This window comes from Gracilinanus agilis, chromosome 1, assembly GCF_016433145.1.
Source record: "Gracilinanus agilis isolate LMUSP501 chromosome 1, AgileGrace, whole genome shotgun sequence".
In the NCBI taxonomy this organism is placed as follows: domain Eukaryota; kingdom Metazoa; phylum Chordata; class Mammalia; order Didelphimorphia; family Didelphidae; genus Gracilinanus; species Gracilinanus agilis.
In genome coordinates, this window is record NC_058130.1 from 757,437,400 (window position 1) to 757,460,086 (window position 22,687).

The window sequence follows — 22,687 nt, forward strand, 5'->3', positions numbered from 1 at the left end:
CTATTCTGCCCAAATCAAAGGAGAGGTTTTTAAAGGCCTCTCTGCCTGCAAGTACAATGTCTTCTCCAGATAACACAGAGATGTTCCCTTGCCATATCTCTGGACTTCAAGGCCTGGATCCTAAGATGGGATTTCTGGCAAAGATAGCTAACATTCCCCAAATAAGACAGAAGTATGTTTGGCAAGCCAAGAAGTACCACTTGGCCGTTTCTTTTTTCTAAAGGAGGATAAAAGAAATGCAATAAAATCTGGCTGGAAACACAAATAAGGTGCTATCACATACTTTATACTTGGTCTAAACTGAGGTCTTGCACGCCCAGAAATTTCCCTGAGTTTTATCATGATTCCTGGAGGCAGCCTGATCCGAGGAAGTTCAAAATCGTTCCCCACAGGAGGCACCAGGACATCAGAGGGGTAGGTGAACTCTCTGTCTTCGTCTATGGTGAGAGGCAGCGGAGAAGGGCTTGGGGTCAGAGCAGGAGAGATCACTCCATTGGCTTCCACCTGCCACTGACATCTGGGAAGACAAAGATGGGGTTATATGCACCGAACCTCATCTCCCTGACCTCAAGGAGGGCTGTATGGATGGTTTGTCAGTGACATTAACAAGATCAAGTGAGCACTAAGGCTGTCATTTTTATGTATTAGAGCTTTCTCCAGAGGCTTAAAATCAAGGAATGTCATGGGAATTTGTTAATATGATTTTCTCATTCTGGGAAAAAAGTTTTTGAAGTTGAAGGCTTCAATTCTGAATTTACTAATGCAATGGCCACAGAAGTCCTTAGGATTAGTTTTAACAACTTCAAAGACATACCGCCAAGCATACTACAAAAGGGCAGATGGTGCAGATGGGCCAACAAAACTATAAATCCTTCAGTGATTTCTATCATGTCTGGTCTCTGTGGTCTTATACTTCTTTCTCATCACAAATACAATATATGATTTTGTGTCTGTCACTGCAAGTTTGTGTTATTAACGCATTCTGAGGAACAAAAGCAAATTAATTAATCCTGCCTGCTAGAGACTGTCTGTACACACCTATATATATATATATATACACACAGCTCTATTAAGAAGACTTTTGTTCCGCTTGGGGTCTTTTGTTCAAAGTTCATTCCCTACTCCTTTATGGAATCCAAAGAAGCATTTCACATGTAGGATCCCGAGGGAAAACTTGAAGTATCTTGAGAAAGTTTTTGATTTCTGCCTGAGAAAAGAACTAAAGGTGATCTTCCTAGTACCTGCCAGACAACTGGTATATATTCTGTAAGTATGATTTGTCCCTTCTTTTTTGCTTTTAGTTCCTAAAAACACTGAAGAAGGTCTTCCCTTGTTTGCCAAATAACTTCATGGTAAAGTGTCCACCTTAGCCCAGATAGTCCCAAAGCACTCAGCATCATAAGTAGGACCAGCCATGTTTTGCTGTTAGTGCTTGTTGGGTAAATCAAGGCACATTATGCTCCTTAAATTTACTGCCTTCAACCCATTACTGATCTCAAGACTCTAATGTGCAATTCTGTCAGAAGACAGAGCAGGTAATACCCTGCTCCACCAATCGTCATTCTGTAATAATAAAAAAAAAAGAGGGAATATCTCTCTCACATGTCTATACCAAAAGGGAAAGCAGAGATACCATCTTCCTGGGTTGCTGGTGCACCATCATCAATCTGGAAGTGGATATGGAGGTCCACTGTATTCCACTTCCATCTCCAGCCGGCTGTAAAGGACACTGTTCAATAACTCTCCTTTGAACACCCATGGCTGGGGAGGGGTTCTTTCCCCCTATCTAATGTAGAAGTTCTAGAGTTACTGAGTAAAAATTCATCTTTTCACCAAATGAAGGAATTTAAATGGGAAGGTCACTGAAATCACTTCAGTGAGTGGCCCTAATTTACACAGGCAGGAAGTTTCCCTTATTCCTGGCACACAGTAGGTGCTAGCATATGCTGGCTGAAAGACACAATCATGGCTGAGAAATGAATCTGAAATACCTTTTCTTACTGAAAGTCCTTACCCCTTTCTAAAAAAGGAAGTCAAATTTAAGTCTTTTACCTTTGCAAAAGTTTAGATCTTAATAGCTCTTGGCAAGTTTCCTCTTCTTTAGTAATTTCTGGTCCATTGTATAAGATTCTTAACATGGAACAAGCTAGTACAGACAGACCTAAAGCCAGGTCTACCAAAAAAGGCAATCCTCCTGATACATCCTCCGAAGACTCCTGCAAGTGTGGACAGGGGTAAAGCATGCTGGTCAATGCATGTCCATGCATCTTGTTAACCTAGGCTATATCACGCTCCTCAGAAGAGCTGCATCCCCAATCCCTGGCACTCCCTGGCAGTGAGCATCACTATTAGGGCTCTGTAGTGGCAGAAGCAGCACCATGGTAGATAGAATTTCAAAGAGTGAGGCCACAGCAACATTCTGGGAAAGCAGGGAAACAAAATACATAAAACACTACATATTCATTTTTGGCTATAATTAGCAAAGATTTGGAGACCCAAGCACTCTGGGACCTTGACCTAGGGATGAACCACAGTTTCATTTGGACACCTCCATTTTGAAGCGTACTACATTCCTTGTTCTATTTCTTCCTAAAGCTTTCTCAACTCAATCATGTCACCTAGACTGATGTATAATATGGCCTTTACCCGAGAATCAGGGTCTTACACAGTAGTGCTCTGCCACCCAGTACCCAAGGATATGCCATTCACAAGAAGTGTAGATTCTCTAGACCATGGAAGGAAAAAGTATGAGTCAGCTTCTCTCCAGAGGTCTGGCAACCTAATCCATGCCAACTAATCCTACATCTGCTGAAATTTTAAAGCCAAGAGGATAGGTCAGTTCAATGAAACAGAAGAAACTGGTTCAGTCCCGTTAAATGACGGTAACGGAAGAAAAAAAGGCTCATTACTACCCACACTTTCTAATGCAGATGCAGATGATATAACCAAGGAACACAAGAGAAAATGTATTAGACAAACATCGGTGGTCAGATTAGAGTACCTGAGCGCGAACTGTGCAAGCAAAGCCCCACATAGCTTTATCTGGAGTGTTGTGTTCTCGACCACTTCTCATTTCAAAGGAGAAGGTAACAGTATCCCCTTCCACCTTAAAATTTAAGGGGGGAAAAAGGTACTTTTAAAACAAGACAAATACAGTTTTCAAAAGATTAGTGTATTTCAATGGCTTATTTTTTGGAAAAAGCCATGATGAATTTTTTTTTAAAAGTCACTTTCTTGGCATTTTTTCATCTCTTTCATAAGCTTCTGGGCTTAGGGAAACTTTCCTGTCCTGCCAATTTTGGGTACTCAATAACTTGATGGGCTACAGCTGTTCAACAGCAGAGGCAGAGTTTATGTGAGAATAAATTTGAGTTGTGCCAATAGATCTCTAATCCTTCTGAACTCTTCTCCCACTCCTCCTGTGCTAGAGGGATGAACTGCCAGCACTTTGCCTTGGTCCAGAGGGCAAGAAGAAGCCCTTGTTGTAGCCAACACTAATCAAGCACCTATGGCAGACTGCTCATAGCTCAATGTAGCCCATAGTCAGTCTATTTTCCTATATGTGAGTTCTAGGGCAGTAGGAGGAAGGAAATTCTCTCTATTAATACAAAATGGCAACTATTCTACCACTCATGATCTTAGATAGCTATCTGGGGCACTGATCTGCTCAGGGCACAAAGTCAGTATGTGGTAGGAGCAAGCTCTCTATCATGCAACACTGTCTTTCAATAATTGCTATGGATACAAAATCAGATGCAGTCAACAACTTAGCCATGTTTCCCTGGGCCAGGTAAATCAGAAGCTCAACTCATCCAAACACCACTACTGACTGAGGATGACTTGTTTTATGTTACCCTAGGTCAAGGTGCATTATATGGCAAAAAAGTTCAAGGGACAAACCCTAAGAGTCTTTCCAGGCTTAAGGGATCAACTCAGCTCCTAGTCCTGCATGTGCTGGTTGACTTTGGGATTCCAAGGGCTACTAATGGTGTGGGCTAAATCTTACTACATTGAGGATTACTATTAGTGATGTCCTCTACCTAATTAAAAACTGTCCAAGATTTATGTAACCACTGAGCCAATGTTTTGTTGGACATTTGGAGAAACCCATGCACTGCTTTCAAACTTCTTAGAATTAGACTTAGATATGGAAGAAACCTTGGAAAGCATTTACCCCAACCCCTTACATGATAGGTGCTCTGGCTCAGGCCACAAGGATAATATGCACCCAAAAGAGGAATCATCTGACTCTAAGGCCCCTGTTTTTTCCATTAAACCATCCACTGGTCTCTGAAATTGCCCTGTTAGCCTGGAGAGGGGGAAGGAAGAATGCAGTGCCCCTATCATATAGGAAAAAGAGAGGCTAGTGGATTATGTGACCTTGCATTGACAAGGGATGGGAGGATTGTGATAATCTCACTTTGTAAAAAGTGGGGCATAAGGAATTGTTCCTGGAGGGAACATGAGAGATGAGCACTTCAGGATAAAAGGAGGTTCAATCAGAGAAGACACCTTCATCAGGTGAGCCTAACTAAAGATTCCTTCTTCACGAAATGCCCTCATGGCAAACTTCCATCCAAAAAGTGTTATTTTTGATACCTAGGCCCAGAGCTAACAAAATAAGACTTCATTTTTCTTTTCTATTAAATTATTTGAACCGTAATACCGTACCTTCACTAAGTCTTTTGGCCAACCAGTTCCTAAGACACTACGGCTGCCATATCCCAGTGTATTGCCTCCATATTCAGCAACCTTCCTACTGTTAGTGTTAGGCCCAGCATATATCACCAACTTCAAAACAGAAAATATACTGTTAGACTGTAAAAGAAAAACAAAAACAAAATCTACAAATAAAGAGGCCGCAAAAGATTTGTTTCTTACACAGTTTATAACCAGGTACTGCTGTCAATGTATCATAAGGCAATTTGCCTAATTCTTGGACTATATCAAACATTTCTAGATCATAGCATCAATGATTTTTTACTAAGCAGCCAGTGTGGGATGAACCCCTTAAACTGACTATGGAACAAATGTACATTTTAACAGTAATTAAAGTAAAACTTATTGGAGGGACTAAAAAATCACATCTTGAAAAATGAGATATGCCCAATCACATTAGCTCTATCTTTTTTGGCATACTCAGTTCTATTTATTATTCCACATACAGACACTATTTTAAACTGGCACAATTTTCCCTTCAAGTTCTCCCCAACATGAACAAACCAAGCAAACACAGATAGAAATATGGTAGCATTTAATGAAAAACAAACAAACAAACAAATATTAAAGAGTAAACAAGTGTAAGAAAAAAAGGGTTGCAACAAATTGGAAAATAAACTTTAGCATTGGGGTATGCATGTTTGGTGGTATAAAAAAAAAAGTTCTCTCTGTTCGTCTCTCCTCAAATGTCCTTGTACTGATCTATGAATATTTTATTTTATTTACCTTTTAAACTTGATCTTCTGTGTTAGTATCAATTCTTTTTTCTTAACCATAACCTTCTGTCTTAGAATTGATACTAAAAATCAGTTCCAAAGCAGAAGAGAAATAAGAGCTAGGCAATTGGGATTAAGCATCTGAGACCAGATTTGAATCCAAGTCTTCCTGACTCCAGGCCTGGCAATCTATCCACTGTGCCACCCAGCTGCCTTGTGTACATTTTATTTTATATTCACACACACACACACACACACACACACACACACACCCTCTAGCCTTTAAGGTAGAAATAATTTGGTTTTTATCTTTGTGTCTCAGGGCCTGGACTAGCTCCTTGCTTAATAAATGTTTGATATATTGGACTTGGCTTTGAGCAAGAGGCAAGCATGTTTCTTTGTCTATCATGCATCAATACCACACTTTGTTAAAAGCAGGTCATTCCATTCCACTTCAGAACCAGAAGGGGTCTTAAAAACCTTTGAGTATAAGCCCTTTATTGTATAGATGATAAAAAATACTCACTGCTTTGCTCAAACTGAAATGTCTAGGAAGTGGTGGAGAGAAACTTGAACCTATTCAGTTGAAAGGTGAAGCGGGAACTTGAACCTCTCTATACTTGATTCCCTATCCAGTGATCCCTCAATTAGACCACAGCTTTCAAATCTATTAGCTGGGCTTCTATTAAGTAACAGTTTCAGTTGTTTGGCAATCAGGTATTTCTCCAAGAAAGGACACTTATGAACAGAGTAAATCCTGCCTCCTACTATAAATATATAATTTTATAATTTCTACATGAGCCAAATGCTCCCTTGAAGGCAAAATTTAGTCATGATTGGTTGAGGGGGCCATGGTATTTTTTTATCCTTTGGGATCTTTGGATGCCAAAAGCCAGAGACTAATGGTAAAGTCAATGATAGGGTCATCCAAGTAATTAGTCTCTATGCTGTGTCTCTTAACTCTAACTTCTAGAAAAGACTTTGCTACTGAATCACAAGATGAAAATGACTATTTTTAAAAGGATAAACAAAATTCCACTGATTAAACTAAAAGAGTAACCTTAAAGTCTAATTTTAAAGAATCACCTCACTCAAAACCAGGAAACAAAAGAGGGTTACACCCTTTAGGGAAGTCATACAAAACCATGGACCACTTTCCAACACTTTTCCATGTTACATCATCTTTTATTTTTATATTTGAGTTTTCTCTTCCCAAGATTAATCTCAAACTCCATGAGGGGAAAGGCTAGAGTATTGTGTTCAGCTTAGGGGTGAGGGAAGAGTCTACATTTTAAGAATAACATGAGTAAGAAGGAGAGTATATAGGGGAGTGAGACCAGGATGATGTAGGCCCTCAAGACCATGACATCTGATGACAAAATAAAGGAACTAGGAATCTTTACCCTGCAGAAAAAAAAAAAAAAGACTTAGTGTGGAAAAGACAAACTTTTTATGAGAATGTGAAAGGCTACTATTATGGAAGAGTGGATTAGACTTGTTCCATTTGGTTTCAGAGGGGAGAACTAGAAACAATGGATCAAAGTTGCAGAGTGCCAGATTTAGGTTAGACTCATGGCAAAACTTGCTCATAACTCAAGTTCTTCTAAAGCAGGGGGAATCCTCGTCTCCGAGAGCTACTTGTAAAATAAGGTGTGGAGAAGATTCTTGCTCATTTTCTTGTTCATTCATAGTTTGAACTAGGGTCAGAGAATGAGTCAAGGCTTAGAGCTAGAAAGGACCTTAGTGGTTATCTGGTCTAATCCCTTCATTTTATAAATAAGGAAACTAAGATTCAAGGAAGTAGTGACTTGTCCAGTGTAACACAGGTAATAAATGGCAGGACTGGGATTTGAAACTGAATTCCTTGACTTTAAATCCAACACTCTTTCCATTACAATCACATGGCTGTTGAGGTCTCTTCTGCTATTCTGTGATTGTGTTATGTGTGTAAGACTTTGCATATTAACGGATGCTTAATAAACATTTGTACAAATGAATTGAGAAATTGTTGGAAAGAACATCTAAAGGTCATTCATCCTTTGTCTCTAGACAAAGTTGGCTTAGGTGACACAATAAACTCATTCCTGGTAGAGAGGAATATATCCTGTTTTAAAAGGAGATACTATAACTTCCTCCATAGTCTTCTTACACACAGCAGGCACTTACTAAATATTTGTCAAATTATACTGAAATGTGTATCAAACCATCTCATAATGATCACAGTTAAAAATTCTTTCTGCTTATTAAAACAACTCTCTTTTGTTCTATAATTTTAAGCCATTTTTTCTTTTTCTTGTTTGTTCCATAGTAAATAGAGGTAACCAAGCAACCTTCTCTCAAGTACTTAAGAACTGTTAAGAGATCCCTTGGTTTTTCATCATAGGCTTGATAGTACCAATTTCTTTTGCCTTCTCTCACACAGCTCATATTCTATCCCTTAAGCTTTTTCTTTCTTTTATACTTTTGCCTAAGTAGGGCTATAAACCTTAATTTGGGGAAATGTTTTTTCCCAAAATTTGTGTGGAACTGGAAGTGATGGTCAATGAAGTCAGGCACAATCCTATTAACTAATAATATCCGCAGGGGTGGCAAGTATCCTTCTCTCTCCAGATGCATGTGAGGAGACTATTCTGATTATTTTATGAGAAAGGAACCTCATATGTCTATCTGTACAGGAAGATTAATGCTCAGAAGAAAGAGATCAGAAGATTAGCTTTGGGATCTCCAAAGAAAAATTTTGCTTTTTGTGTCTGAAGTCTCATATAGGTCATTTGATAAGTTTTCATAGAACACTTGCAACTTGGCATTAAAAAAAAAAATAACAGTTGCTCAGGAAAAGCCTATGATTTATATTACATGGAAGAGAAAAAGGAAATGTTTTAGAATTTTAATTTTATTTCAAAATTCTATTTTTAGTCTGCAGAAATGGTTATTTAACTCTCAATCACTACTCTTCTTAACATAACTTTAGGAAGGATCTCTGTGGACAGAAATACGGTGTCATGAATGGTGAACACTAGCAAAAAAATAAACTAATAAACAAACATATAAACAAATAAATAAACAAGAAGCATATAGGAGATCAGCATAATCAACCTAGAAATGTTTCCAAATTGGTCCTTCCTTACCTTATCATAATCATACTGTGAAGAACACCTGCTATCAAATCTAAGATATAGGCAGCGAGCTCCAGGGATATGGACTGTTTCTTTAAATTTATAGTTGTCTCTGACTGGATGAACTGTTTCCACAGTCTTTCCTGCAGCCCATGGGGCAGGAATCTTTAATCCAGTAAGAAAACCTGGCTCTTCTTTCTCTTCCAACATTCTAAAAACAAAGAAAAAGACAATGAGAAAGTATAGAAGCATGGACCAAAGATTCTATTAAAATCCCCAAACACTCACGCATCCCAATACAGCAGGTTAAAGAGATGCTCCCACAAGACCATGACGAAAGGTCCCATTGAAAGATTTTACAAAGCATGCATTGTGATAAGAGTGGGGTTTGTTTTTGATTTATGAAACAGATGTTAACAATGGCAATCAATGAGACATAAATGATAGGGATCAAAAATCCCTATAATTAAGGGCTTATAAAACATGTTTTCTTCTCAAAAGAGAAGTTAGCTAGATGTATTGGTTGTCAAGGTAGCAATAAACTTTTCTTTTCAAATACCATCCCACCAAACAAACAAACAAACAAAAAAAAACAACCCAAACAAAATTCCTAAAGTGCTAAAGGATCTATCTGAACCCATTATTTTCCACATATCAAATTGCATTTGTAGTTGCATGAGACAGTAAGAAATTCCAAGGTCCACTCTCACCTATTTTTACCTAATTTACCTATTCCTATAATCATGAAGTAGAGGCTGACATGACCTTATCCCTTTTACTCAACCAATTTTATTATTCTCTCATCTGGGCAGATCTTCTTATTAAACAGATCCAGAGAAAAGCAGAGCTGACCTTCATTTTAGCTCAGTGGTTGGATTCATTTCTTAATCCTTTGGGAAATTATTTCCTTACAGAAATCAAATGTACTTTAAAAAATCTTTTCATGAATCTACAAAGTAATTTTACAAATAACAGTAAAATTTTGACCCTCTGATTCTTTTCTTTTCCAAGTTACATTTCCCCTGCAAGGCAACAATGTGATAGGATAATAAGCCTTCACTCAAAAAAAAAATAATGTAGGGGGTTCATTTGACAAAGTAGCATCAATCACCTCTCATCTGGGAACAGCTTGCCCTTCTGATCTGATGTACCACATGGGGAACAGCCCATTTCAGCAAAAACTGGAGACTGAGTTTTAAGCAGCAAAGCCGTCTGAAACACACAACCCACCATCTTAAGTCACACATCCTAATTTCAATAACAATAACAATAGGCCATGAAATTATAGAGAAGTTTCTGTCCAAGGAGATCAGGGTCACAGAGATGACCTCATTTGTCTTCCTGAATAAGGACAGAAGATATTAACTCCATTTTACATACAAAGAGATAAAGACACAGAAAATGTAAATGAATCACTTAAGGTTACCAAAAGCCAAACCTAAAAACAAGGCCTGCTAACTCCAATGATCTTTCTAGCCTGATTTTCTTTTTGATCAATAAAGAATATTACTCAAACCTATTAACATCATTCTCCTTAACTAAAGTCTATAATGCTGTGCAGAGAATACCCTGCCACCAGCAGCTGGCAAGGGCCTAAGAGATCAAAGAGGATGTTGGGATTGTCATCCTCCACCTACTAAAGAATATGACCTTGCCACACACATTTCCAGTGCAGAACTCATGAATAAGTTATGTGATCAAAGAGAACAATCACTCAACTATCTAATGACTTTAGAGGCTAGTTCATTTTTTAAGACATGAAAACTTCTTTCAGCCCATGCATGAGTACACCCCTGCCCTTTGACTCTCTGATTTTTCCTTCCTTTTCTTACATATGTCCCCCTGAAATCAATCTCCTCGTCCAGCATCCAATTGGCCATACCTGACTGGTATAAAGCACCAGCTGCACTAGCTGGGGCATCAGGGCATCAGCCATTGTCAGAGTCTGTAAGTTTGGGTGCATCAGGGAGGTCAATAACACAGGAAGAAGGTGACCAAGCATTGTAGCCTTTGTGACTTGTTCCAAGCCTTTTAATCTGAAAAATATTCAAGAAAAGATATAACCCAAGTCATTTTCTGGAGTGAGGAGACAACTGAATATTATTTGGCATTTATCTAAAAAAATGTTTATTTAATTCCATCTCATAGAATCTATTAGATATAGTTTTACCCAGCAATCTAACTCAATGTTAAACACTTTCTACCTTCTTCAAAGGAAGGCAAGAATAGAAAGCAGGCAAAAAATTTCATTTTCTATCAGTCGACATTACCAAAAAGATAAGGGGTAAATTCAGTTGCCTTTTGATTGAAATTTACTAGTGTTTTTCTTTTCCTAATTCATTTAAAATATATCAAAACATAAATTTCAGTAGATAACTGGCCTCTCTTTTATGGTTACAGTCAATCATAAAGAATCTAATGTACTTATTCACTGTATGGGCTTTGCAACTCTTGAAGGGAAAAACCAAAGCCTTGTGGAACTTCAGTTTAAGAGCACCCCCGATTTGAAATCTATGATGGCCAAACAAGCACCCTCAGCAATGAAAAATGAAATCTTTTGAATTGTTGAAATATTAGTTTTTTGCATCACTGGCAATGTCTTCTTTCTCATCAGGAAGTACATATTATTTTTGGAGCTTGACTGCAAGAAGGAGAGTATGAGGTGCTATTAAAAGAGAAAGAAATTTAGGGAAAGTCCAGTTTTCAGGTCATTATAGAGATGAAGGTGATAAATGGCATTCTACACAGCAAGAATAAAAGATTTCTATTATTACACTGAATCGGCTGTATTACAATTAAATTAATTTAGGAGCTTCTTTTATTGGAGGGAAAAAAAGGAAGCCTAGAAAAATAGTGAACAAAATAATGGATGTTTACCCTGGAGAAAAGATAACTTAGTGAGGACCTTCACATATTTCAAGAGTTTGCATGTTAAGAGGGATTAGACTCATGCCATTTAGCTCTAGAGAGCAGAACTGGGAAAAGTGGATGGAAACTGTACAAAGGTAGCCTGAAGTTGGAAGGAATGAAAATCTGGTTTGTAAGAACTGTCTCAGGATGGAATGGAATGGCAGCTCAGTGGAGAACTTCAAGCAGAAGTCTTGATGATCACTGTCAAAGATGCTATTGAGGACATATTTGATGGCCTCAGAAATCCCTTCCACCTCTAGGATTCCACATTAAATTCTACACTAGGAAGAGGCAACATAGGATTATTTTAATAAAGAAATAGGATCCTTTTTAAGGTGAATAAAAGAAAGGATTCTTTGCAGCAAAAAAGTCCAGGCTGGGTGATGAAAAGGGGTGGGGGGAATGAGAGGACAGGTAGTGGGAACAGTAAGACACTGTAGTTCTTCTAAAGGAGGAGGTTGATCCCTGAAGGGGATTTGAAGGAACATGACCCTTCAGGAGGGGCACCATGGTGATAGGATTTTTTTTTATTTTTAAATTAAATTAATTTGTTTTAAAATTTTATTTATTTTTAAAATATTTTTCCATAGTTACATGATTCATGTTCTCTCCCTCCCCTCTACCCTCCCCCCTCTCAGAGCTGACAAGCAATTCCACTAAGTTATACATGTATTATCACTAAAAACCTATTTCCATATTATTCATTTTTGTAATAGAATAATCTTTTAAAACCTAAACCCCAAATCATATACCCATATATATATGATAAATCATATGGTTTTTCTTCTGAGTTTCTACTCCAACAATTCTTTCTCTAGATATGGATAGCATCTTTCTCATCAGTCCCTTGGGATTGTCCTGGATCATTGCATTGCTATTAGTAGCAAAGTATATTACATTTGATCATAGTACAATGTGTTCGGTTTCTGTGTATAATGTTCTCCTGGTTCTGCTCATTTCATTCCGCATCAGTTCATGTAGGTCTTTCTAGTTCTTATAGAACTCAATCTTCCAATTTTTTGCCATCGCAAAAAGTATAGCTAAAAATATTTTTGTACAAACAGATCTTTCCCGTTTTTAAAAATCTCTTTGGGATACAAAGCTACTAGTGGTATTGCTGGATTGAAGGGCACACATTAATCTAAAGCCCTTTGGGCATAATTCAAAATTGCCTTCCAGAATGGTTGGATCAATTCACAACTCCACTAGCAATGCATTAATGTCCCAATTTTGCCACAGCCCTCTAACATTTATTATTTTCTTTTATTGTCATATTGGCTAATCTGCCAGGTGTAAGGCATAGGTATCTCAGAGTTGTTTTGATTTGCATTTCTCTAATCAGGAGGGATTTAGAACGCTTTTCATATGATTATTGTTAGTTTTTATTTCTTTATCTGAAACCTGCCTATTCTTATCCTTTGACCATTTGTCAGCTGGGAAATGGCTTGATTTCTTGTAAATTTGACTTGTTAATGATAGGATTTTGGCAGCCCAGAAGGGGGGAGTTCCACTGATGATGTGGCATTGTCATCCATACACCTACTCTATCCAAATATGTTGGTACACTGGACCAAAGTTCCTCTTGCCTCCTAGTTATAGCTCTGACTGTGGACATGGACTGTGCTTCCAGATGGATCAGATGATTTTGCTGAACTTTTTCCTTTTGCTAAAAGGGCAAATTATGATACATGTATAACCCAGTGGAATTGCTTGTCAGCTCTGGGAGAGGGGAAGGATGAGGGGTGGGAAAAATAATGAATCATGTAACCATGGAAAAACACTCCCACCTAATTAATTAATTAATCAAAATAAAATAAAAGGGCAGATTGTATTGTGAAGAGAACATGTCAGGTGGCATTAAGAAACAAAAGGCCTCAATAAAACCCTCAAGGAGCAAGAAAATAAGTTCTACTGTCTTTTAAATTCAAATTCCTGCCTTTGGGGATTTTATTGCCAAGATGACACCTGACATAACAAATAGAAGACACTGTTATTGAGTCAGTTTCTACACACTAAGCATGTCCCTTGGTCTCCTTCAGCTTACTGAGCCTCGATGTCACTCACCTCTGGTCCCGGTCAGCTATGTCACTGTTCAGGAGCGCAGTCGTGACTTGCTGAAGCATTTCTAGAACTTCATCACATCCAGTTAGGATTTGGGTAGCAAGAGCCAAAATACTGGCCTTTAGCTCCTAGGTACAAAATGTCAGTGTTAGACTGAATGTTCTGATGAATACATTGACAAATGAAAAAGAAAAAGGTATGCTTCCAAATTAAATAATGTAGTGGACAGCCCAAAGCAGAAAACTCCACTAGGACTTCAAGTGGCCATTGGATTTGGGATGCTAGGCCCTGGAGCAAACGCTGGCACAATTACGCCATATTTCAGAGAGGGCCACATCAAGTCCCTAGAGAGGAAAGGCACTGCCCCTATCCCATACAGCACAAGGGAGCTGCTGGTGGCCAACCATGGAACTGCACAGGTGGAAGACGGCTTTAGGTGGTATGAGGATAGCTAAGGAGAAAAACACAACAGTGAAAGGTGTATGTATAGGGAAAGGGTATAGAAGATGAATAAAATGAGACATACACAACAGTTCTGTAACAATGCGATTTAGCTTTTTACTCAGTGACTTATACCTAATACACTTGAAAACAGACAAAAGACTTAGCTGAAGTAACAGACAGTTACAGGCTATTCTTAAGATTCTGGGAGAACTATGAGTAGATTTGTGGGGGAAAAGATATAATTTTGAAGTTAATGGAAAAATTCAGCTTTTTCCTATTTTCTCTAGAAAAACCTAACTAAGTCTGCCCTCTACAAAGAAATCTCTACTTTACTTTAAAAATGTCATATTCTAAGCCCTAAATTGAGATGGTACACATTACACTAATGATTATTCTTTCAATTAATAAATAACAAACAGCTAAAACTTTGACTCTTCTTAGATACACAGAAAGAAGACTACTTTCATGTTAGGAATTTTTCAAAGGCTCCTTTTCATTAGATTAACTTTCAAAGTTTAGTTTTTAAAAGAAAAAGCAATGTAGATGATCATATCTCAGCTTTGTTTAACAAGCACTACATTCTGAACTGTAGGTTGTCTCCAGTCCCCTCACCCCACAGATGTCACAATGATTTGAATATATAGATTGTCCTTGAATGCTGGTTGCATCCCTATAGTGAACTCTCTTTGAAAGGAAAAAAATGTACAATGAAAAATAAAATAGATTATAGGTTGCAAACTGTAGTAGAGCTACTTCCAGTATTACATAAGTTATATTTGGAGGGGGAAATTTCCCCATAACCAAATTAATGTTGTATCAAGATAAAGTAATGTTATAGAAATATGATTTACATGGAATTCATGTTAGAATGCAGTTGGCATAAATAAAGAAAAGGAAGGCTATAAAGACTTTTGCCTTTAATTTTCCAGGAGGTTGTTTGTGGGTGGGACATTTTTTTGTGTGTGTATGGGGGGGAGGGGGGAACTTACCTAAGTCAATAATTTTGGATCTTGAACAGATTAGTTATCTAGTTCTTAAGGCCTCCCCAAATGATAAAACTCAACAAAGATGCCAACAAAAGGTCCAAGCATCTGTTGAAATGATATAATTACTGAAATAACAATCTCTGATTTACTCTAATTGCTATTTTAGAACAAATGACTAAATATTTCTTCAGTTGACAATTTCTAGAAAATAATTACAGAAAAGTTGAGCTGAATTATGAGTTCAGAAAAAAAAAACCAAATGACTTAACAAAGAGATTATGAAAAGGAAGCTAAGCATCCTTTGCAACAAAGGCACCTGCATTACACGAGGACAGGACACAAACAAACTTCTACAAATGTTTCATGTGCACAGTGTCTTAATCATTCCCAGCCTGATTAAGGCACGGGACTTTCATGGGTATGGGACCATCACCTTTAGCCCAGGACTTTTCTGGTGTCTTTCTATACTCTTGGAAAGGAAGGTGAGAGTAGGAAACATCAAAGGGGCCAACTGTGATGCCACATGACAATAAGGTCACGGATATATTAGCAATAGAGTGACAATGTGAAAACCTCAGCAATGCAGGAGGCACTGTTAGCTTCTTGTAGAAAATACACTAATGTGGCAAGATTGGGCACTGAGTCACACAAAGATGCAGCCAGTGAAGCAGTGCCCTACACACTGGAGAAAGCATCATTAGAATAAAGCTTGGTGTTTACCTGTACCTTCAATGTCTCTCCCTGCAAGGAACTGTCACTGTCATCGTTTTCATCAGGCTTAATCAAAACCGTGTTACTGAGAAGGTGGTTCTGTACTGCCATCAGATAGCGCAGGCAGGAGGAAGCAGCCTTTAATACAAATAAGGGCAACTGGCATGAGCTAAATGCTACTGAAAACACAAAAGATGTAAAATCCTTTAGAAAAGTTCAGACAAGGAAGGGAGAGAAGGGAAACATACAAGACAAATCCCAAATTATTTGTTTAAATGAGCTGTTTTAAAGAATCAGTATGCTGACATCACTAAAATGTCAAACCTCCTTCACTCATTGCTTACATCTTATGCTGTCCTTGCTCCAACCATTCGATTTCATCAGTGTAGGGCCTGGTGTGGAGATGCCCTCCACAGCTACAAAGAGGCAGTTTAATCAAGGAACAGCCTAGGTGTAGAGAGGCTGAGTGAGCTGCCTACATCTCCTGGCCAGGCTATACAGAGGCCAGCCTTCAATGTAAGTATTCCCAGCTCCAAAGCTGGCTTAATGGCCATTAAATCATGCTGCCTCATATTGGTCCCCTTTACCTCCTGTCCTCCTGATCCCTCTTTCTGTCTTCTTCTCCTCACTAAGGGTTTTGTGATCAGCTCTAAAAAGTGTTCTTTGGGGCCCATTTCCTTTGGCTGAGCAGACTGAGTTAAATCATGTGGTGGTGGCACCAAATCAAAAGCTTGAATCTTAAAGCAGGAAAAACTAGAGAGCAAAGAGGTATGTCCATCCTTGATCTAGCTGTTTGCCAATATGCCAGGGATTCAGGTAAGAGACAGAGTTTGGAGAAAATGGATGCTATGTGGTCTTGTTGAGTAGCATGCTGCTAACAAAAGTGGACTCATCTCAAATGACAGTCAAGGTCTGTTTCAAAGATCTCTCACATTATGCCCAATGTGCCTAAACTTGATAGAATTGAAAGAAGGCAGTTCAAGAGAACCCTGCTTTCACGAAATGCAATTTACTTACAGGCACCGTTGAAAGAAGTCTTTGAAAATCATCTTTAGAGACTGTTTGGCACTTGGTGATTAAGATACAGGATTCTCGAACAACAATCTTCAGAATGTAGTGTAAAAGTTCATCATTTAATCTTTAAAATGTAGGAAAAATGTAATAGTAAAATGTTGATGGTTTACCAGTTAAAGGACACATTTCACACAATTGGTAAGCCCTGAGAAAGCACAATGTAGATTAAAAAAAGACTCATTTAACTGACCTTATAATCAAATGCCCATTTGCCAAACCAACACATATAGCAAAGGCAACAAGAGGAAAGAAATACGTGGCATCCAAATAGAGGTGGTTCCACTAACCTAGGGCAGGGTATTGTCCACAACAGTGCATGTCAAAGGTCAACCATCTACAGCTCACAGGTCAAATCCAATTTTTGACCTGTTTTTGTGTTATAAGCTAACAATGGTTTTCCATTTTAAAATCAGATTTCATTGAGAGCTGTACAAATGCAAGGTGTGGACCACATTTGGTCTGCTGGCCATATATTGTTGACTTCCTGCTGTAAATGACAGAAAAACCTAGAGTCCAGCCATGCAGTCAAGGTCAAGGGGCCAGGGATGAGTCTGTGCCTTCTTAACTGATGACGCCCCTTATCATCTCAGGCACGTCTTTTTAATTTGGACCTGACTTTTACTTCTGATAAAATGGAGCTACACTTCAACAGTGGGATTTATTAATGACCTTTTTCCATTCATTATCAGAGTTCTAACCATATTGACCATATATTGAGAAAGGAGACTAAAAACTCAGTGCCATAAAGTTAAGTACAGATCCTTGAATTAAGTGGATGATACCTTAGACATCATCTAGCCCAAGCCCCTCATTTTACAATGGAGAAGAATGGAGCCTTGAAAAAGATCAGTGACTCACCCTAGGCTGCTTAGTCTCATTTTGGCATAGCCAGGCTTAGAACTCTCCTGCATAAGGCTCTTTCCAGGCTATACCAACCCACAGGGCAAAAAAGAGAATGAACTTTAACTTTAAACTTTAATAATAACCCAAATATGAAAAGGCATTAAAAATACCCAAATGTATATGTTGACCCCCTTTCCTCCCATTCACTCAGTGCTAGAACCAATTCTTCAAAGGACAAACCAAGCCCTGACCAAGCACATTCTGAGGCTAACCCCAAAGAAAGGGCCACACTGACTAATGAACAACATAACTGTGTCACCTGTAATGATCATCTTCATCACTACCAAAGCGATTGTTTTGAAGTTGTTCGGCCAAATTGGTCAGGATCACATCCCGCAGCTGGGAAAGCCCAGTGTTTCTCTCTCCTGTGACAGTACAAAGGTTTACAATACACTCCCACAATGGCACATGGGAACTTGAACTACTTGGCAAAAACTCTGGGGCAATAGTTTCAATTTTTTCCCTAAGTAGAATAACCAGAACACTGGCTACTATCATGGTTCATCCTGCCATCAAGTTTAACTGCTCCCTCACTGAGCCCAAAAGGCAGTAACTTTTGTCCCTCCATATATTCCTATGATTTAGATATCACATTCTAGTTTGGCATGGCAGTTTGGTAAGTCTAACTTCAAAGTATGAATGCTAACAAGAAAAGGCTGGCTTAGCATCTGAATAACAGACACTTGTATGGTATATTAAGGTCTGCAAAGCATTTTACGTAGTGACACAGATAATCCTCCCAACAGCCCTGCAAGAAAGGCACTCATTATCTGCACTATAGAAGAGAAAACTGAAGCTAAGCAAAAGGTTAAGCAATTTGTCAGGGTCCTGGAGCTAATCTACATGTATAAAGAATTTAATCAAAGATCTTTAAGATTCTAAGAAACAAGGTAACCTTTAATACTCAGTTTTCCTCCAGGTTCAGAGATGACTAATGAGAGACAAAGAGGAGAATTCTGAATTACTCTCCACTTGTAACCTTTCCCACAATTCAATCTGACTCAGAAATATTTCTAAAATTCCTCTGTTGATGGCACTCTTCTTGACACTGAGGAGACAGATAAAAGTTCCTGCCTTCAAGGATCTCCTATCCAAGATCAATTATTAAAATGTCACCTGAAGATCATTCTCACCTTCTGTTAAGACCAGTTTAAGTAAGTTATTCATTTCAACTTCTCCTGGATACAGGATTGTTAAACCAGAGCTAAAATGAGAGAAAACAAAAAATTACTTTTGAACACATGTTCTAGGCAAATACAAACCAAATCCTTCCTTAGTAGAAGAGTTCTAAATACTAATTTTCACTTTGAAAATACTAATTTCTTATCCTACCTGAAATTTCACAAAGGGAATTAGTTAACTTGTTCCATATACTCTGAATACATGAGCCCATATTTACTGCACAAATACAGAACCCTTTCTTTGTCCTATCGATGAGACCTCCAAAATATAGTTTGTACAATCTATAAAATGGGTTTAGCTGAATGGACAGGGTTAGCCTAGGAAACTAATTTTATTGTGCATTTAGATACTGGTATAGAGTGGTTAGATTTTTTAAATTGAATTTAGAAATGGAAGAAAACTTTGCAATTACCAATTTATCACACTAAGAGGCAGGGTAGTATGGGAGAAAGAATGCTTAATCTAGAATCAGAAGAACCTGAATTTAAATTTCTACTCTGATCCCTATTACCTGGGTGATTGTACTGACACTGACTCTAATATTTTTGTTGGCTCATCTGTGAAACAGAACAATAATACTTATACTTCCTACCTTACAGGGCTTTTGAGAGGAAGTGCATCGTAAACCTGAAAGCCTCATTTAAAAAAAAAAAAAGTGACACTTACTATTATATCTAGTGAAACCTCTCATTTGATAGCCACAGAACAGCCCCCAAAATGTCAGTGTTTGTACTCTGATTCAAATACATAGTTCTTGAAGCCGTGTAGAACAGTTCTCAGTATAAAGAAAGATTTGGCCTTTAAAATTAATAGAATAAGAGCAAAGCAGATTATGAACAATACCAGATTAACATGTTCCTATTCCTCTCAATTCTTCAAGAAAAGACAAAAGCGCCACTGAAGCAATCAATTTTCCTTCCTTAGAGGAAGAATGTGTCCAAGAAACTCACTTTCCTTGAACTCTTTTCTTGTTTTATCATGGAAATGACCAGGTAGGTAGAAATGGTAACAAAGGAAATAACAATAGGTCTTAGTTTATCTTAAGTTTCTTTTTTATCCAAGTATATCTATCTATAAACATATCTATATTAAATAAAAAAGGCCGAGAATGATCACAAGAACTGTTGATGATTTGGAAAAAAAAACTAGATCCTATAAGACTCTCTGTCTTGCTTTGATATTCTATGACAAGAATGAACAGAGTGAGCAGTTTCGTCTCTGGTATTGGACTAGTTCCCATTCTCAAAGAGGTTCACTGAAATCTTGTAATATTTGGAGATACTACAGGTCACTGTTCCTTCCCATCCTGTTTAGGTATGGGTATGTTAGATGACATCAGAGACCCCTTCCATCTCTTAAGATTCTGTAAGACTACCTTTTCTTCTTTCCTTCTTTCCCATCAAAGAGCCAACAACCTCTAACGTGTTTATATGATCTCTCATCATACTGAGGCATTTGGTCAGCTATACAGCACCTGGATAAAATTTCATATAGGCTTTCAAGAATTTTTCTAGAGAGGAATCTGATGATACACAAGTTATAAGCCCAATGAGATCTTTGTGGAACACTATTGGAAATATACCTTGGACATATTGGGAACACACTCAAAAGGTAATAATTTTTTAAAACTGAACAAAGTTGTTTGCACTATGAAGTGGTGGATAATGTATAAGATAATAGACAAAGATAAAAATATTTCACATTTCTAGAGTACTTCAAGGTTTGCCAAGGGCTTTCTTCACAACAACATGGTGTAAGGAGTTATATGGATCCATACACTATTTGAGCGAGAAAGGTCCTTAGGGATTACAGTTCAACCCATTCATTTTAATGCATAAGTAAACTAACTGAAAATCCCTGAAAAGGGAAATGTCCCATTGCTGGGGAATAGCTAAACAAATTGTGGCACCTCAATGTCCTAGAGTACTATGTTGCCATAAAGAAAGAAAAGTAAGAGGAATGTGTGAAAATATAAAAGACATATAGAAAAAAATATACCTGGAAAAAGTAGATCCAGAAAAATATGAACAAGGATTAGAACTGTGTGAAAATCTGCATGTTTTTATGTGAACATAACATCATTAGTGATTATAATAGAGTACTGAGTGAGTTATGGGTAAACTGTTACTGATACCTATAAGATCAAGTATGGTTTTGATTGTACATGTATGGTTTTGATTGTACATTAATTAATTATAAAACAAACTGGGAAAAATGCCTGACAGACCATTTAGCAAATCAGGAAAAGTATTCACTCTGGAATAACTGAGATAATCACCTGACACCTTTATCCAGATCCCCCAAAAGGCAGGCTTTGAGTTCCCCATTACAAATAATCTGATATACAGACTATATTCTGCCATGGGAAGCAGAGGGATGGGGGGAGGGAAGGAGAGAGAAAATCTGAATCCTAAAATGTCAGAAAACTATTCTCAAAAACTGTTTCTACATGTTATTTAAAAAATAAATATATAAAAAAACAAAAAACAAAAAACCAAATAATCTGATACAGATGCCCTCCCAAATTAAGACATGTCCTATAGAGACAAAGGAAGCCCCAAAGTGTCTTTTCAATAACTCTGGATTGGGGGAAGAGACATACCTATTAGACCGGCTGGCAGGGGTAATTCTAATCCATCTTGGGAGAATCATGTGTGATGAGCACTAAGAAAATCCACTGCAGTTTACCTGATGGCAAGACAGACTTCCTTCTGTATTTCAGGGCAAATCTGGTCTTTCGGGGCCATCAACAATTGCCACAGCAGAAGTCCCGACCGTCGAATGATGTCTCGGTTCCTTTCAGTTTGTGGGCTGAAGAAAAATTTAAACACCACCTACAGAAACATAAGAATTTAATCTAAAAATACTCCCTCTATTGAGGGCATAGAGAATATGAAATGTTTTTATTTTTAAAAGCACATAGAAGGTGGTTTTGTGAATGCATCCCCAAGGCACTTTTGATGACAATTTTTCTACTGTTCAACTTTGTAATTTGAATAAATATTTGCAATATCACACACATCATAGTCCTTATGTAGCTGTAATACTATTAACAGGATGAGAGTTCTAATGGAGTATCAGAATGTAGCACAATAGAACATAAAAGCACAGAATGCATTATCATATTTATTCTTTAGGCTAAAGCACAAGACTCTTTATAATAAACAGTTTCAGTCTTCATAATTTAAAACTATTTCATCAATAGTTCAATCTATTTTATGAAACTAGCAAAAATCAGGGGGAAATTTAAATTTTCTTTTCTATTGTTTGGGAATTTCCAGAATCTCTTTCTCAATGTTTATCTGAAACCTCAGTATTCACCTGAAAGACAACAAGAATGCAGCGTATAATACAGGTATCTCCATTGACCATAGCTTTCTCCATAATGTCACAAATACTGCTAAGATGGTGTGCTTCGATTGGATGCTGCTTGCCCAGAAAATTTGTAATTGGCAGACTGGTATTGGTTGCAAGAAGATTGAGTTGATGGATGCACATGGCACCAACATGGTGCAGTAACTGGTTTATAACCTCATTTGTGGTTATAGCCTCGCCTAGAAAGTTAAAAACAGAGTAGGAAAAGACAACTAGATAGGTAACATCCAACATACAAAGGCATGAGATAAAAATGATCTATATGCATACACAGCTAGCCACAGTAGCCCATACCCTTCTCTCCCCCTCACATGCTGCCACTGGTCTGAAACATTTTTTGAGCTTATAAAGAGTTCTTTCCTTTGAAATCAGAGGAAAAGAAGAAGCAAAGAAGCAATAAAAAGGAGGAAAGACTTAAGAGAGCTTCTTGACTCGAGTATGGAGGAAGGGGGAAGGGAGAAAGGGGCAGACTCTCAAGCAACAACAGTTT

The 22,687-nt window shown here is 37.8% G+C and overlaps 1 protein-coding gene across 2 annotated transcripts in view; it reads right to left on the reverse strand.

Moving 5' to 3' along the window:
- Positions 1–22,687, reverse strand: part of HECTD4 (HECT domain E3 ubiquitin protein ligase 4) — a 220,189-nt gene that overhangs the window by 73,413 nt on the left and 124,089 nt on the right. The window contains exons 12-25 of one of the 2 annotated variants that reach the window (XM_044673638.1): positions 22,144–22,376; positions 21,511–21,656; positions 18,774–18,844; positions 17,900–18,005; positions 16,681–16,801; positions 15,673–15,801; positions 13,526–13,650; positions 10,434–10,587; positions 9,663–9,763; positions 8,564–8,762; positions 4,672–4,791; positions 3,002–3,106; positions 2,053–2,216; positions 284–517 (exon numbers count right to left, since the gene is read on the reverse strand). In XM_044673638.1, coding sequence (XP_044529573.1) covers positions 284–517; positions 2,053–2,216; positions 3,002–3,106; positions 4,672–4,791; positions 8,564–8,762; positions 9,663–9,763; positions 10,434–10,587; positions 13,526–13,650; positions 15,673–15,801; positions 16,681–16,801; positions 17,900–18,005; positions 18,774–18,844; positions 21,511–21,656; positions 22,144–22,376 — 2,008 coding nt within the window. Of the gene's footprint in view, positions 1–283; positions 518–2,052; positions 2,217–3,001; positions 3,134–4,671; positions 4,792–8,563; positions 8,763–9,662; positions 9,764–10,433; positions 10,588–13,525; positions 13,651–15,672; positions 15,802–16,680; positions 16,802–17,899; positions 18,006–18,773; positions 18,845–21,510; positions 21,657–22,143; positions 22,377–22,687 lie in introns of both variants that reach the window. The other variant, XM_044673630.1, reaches the window with a different exon arrangement.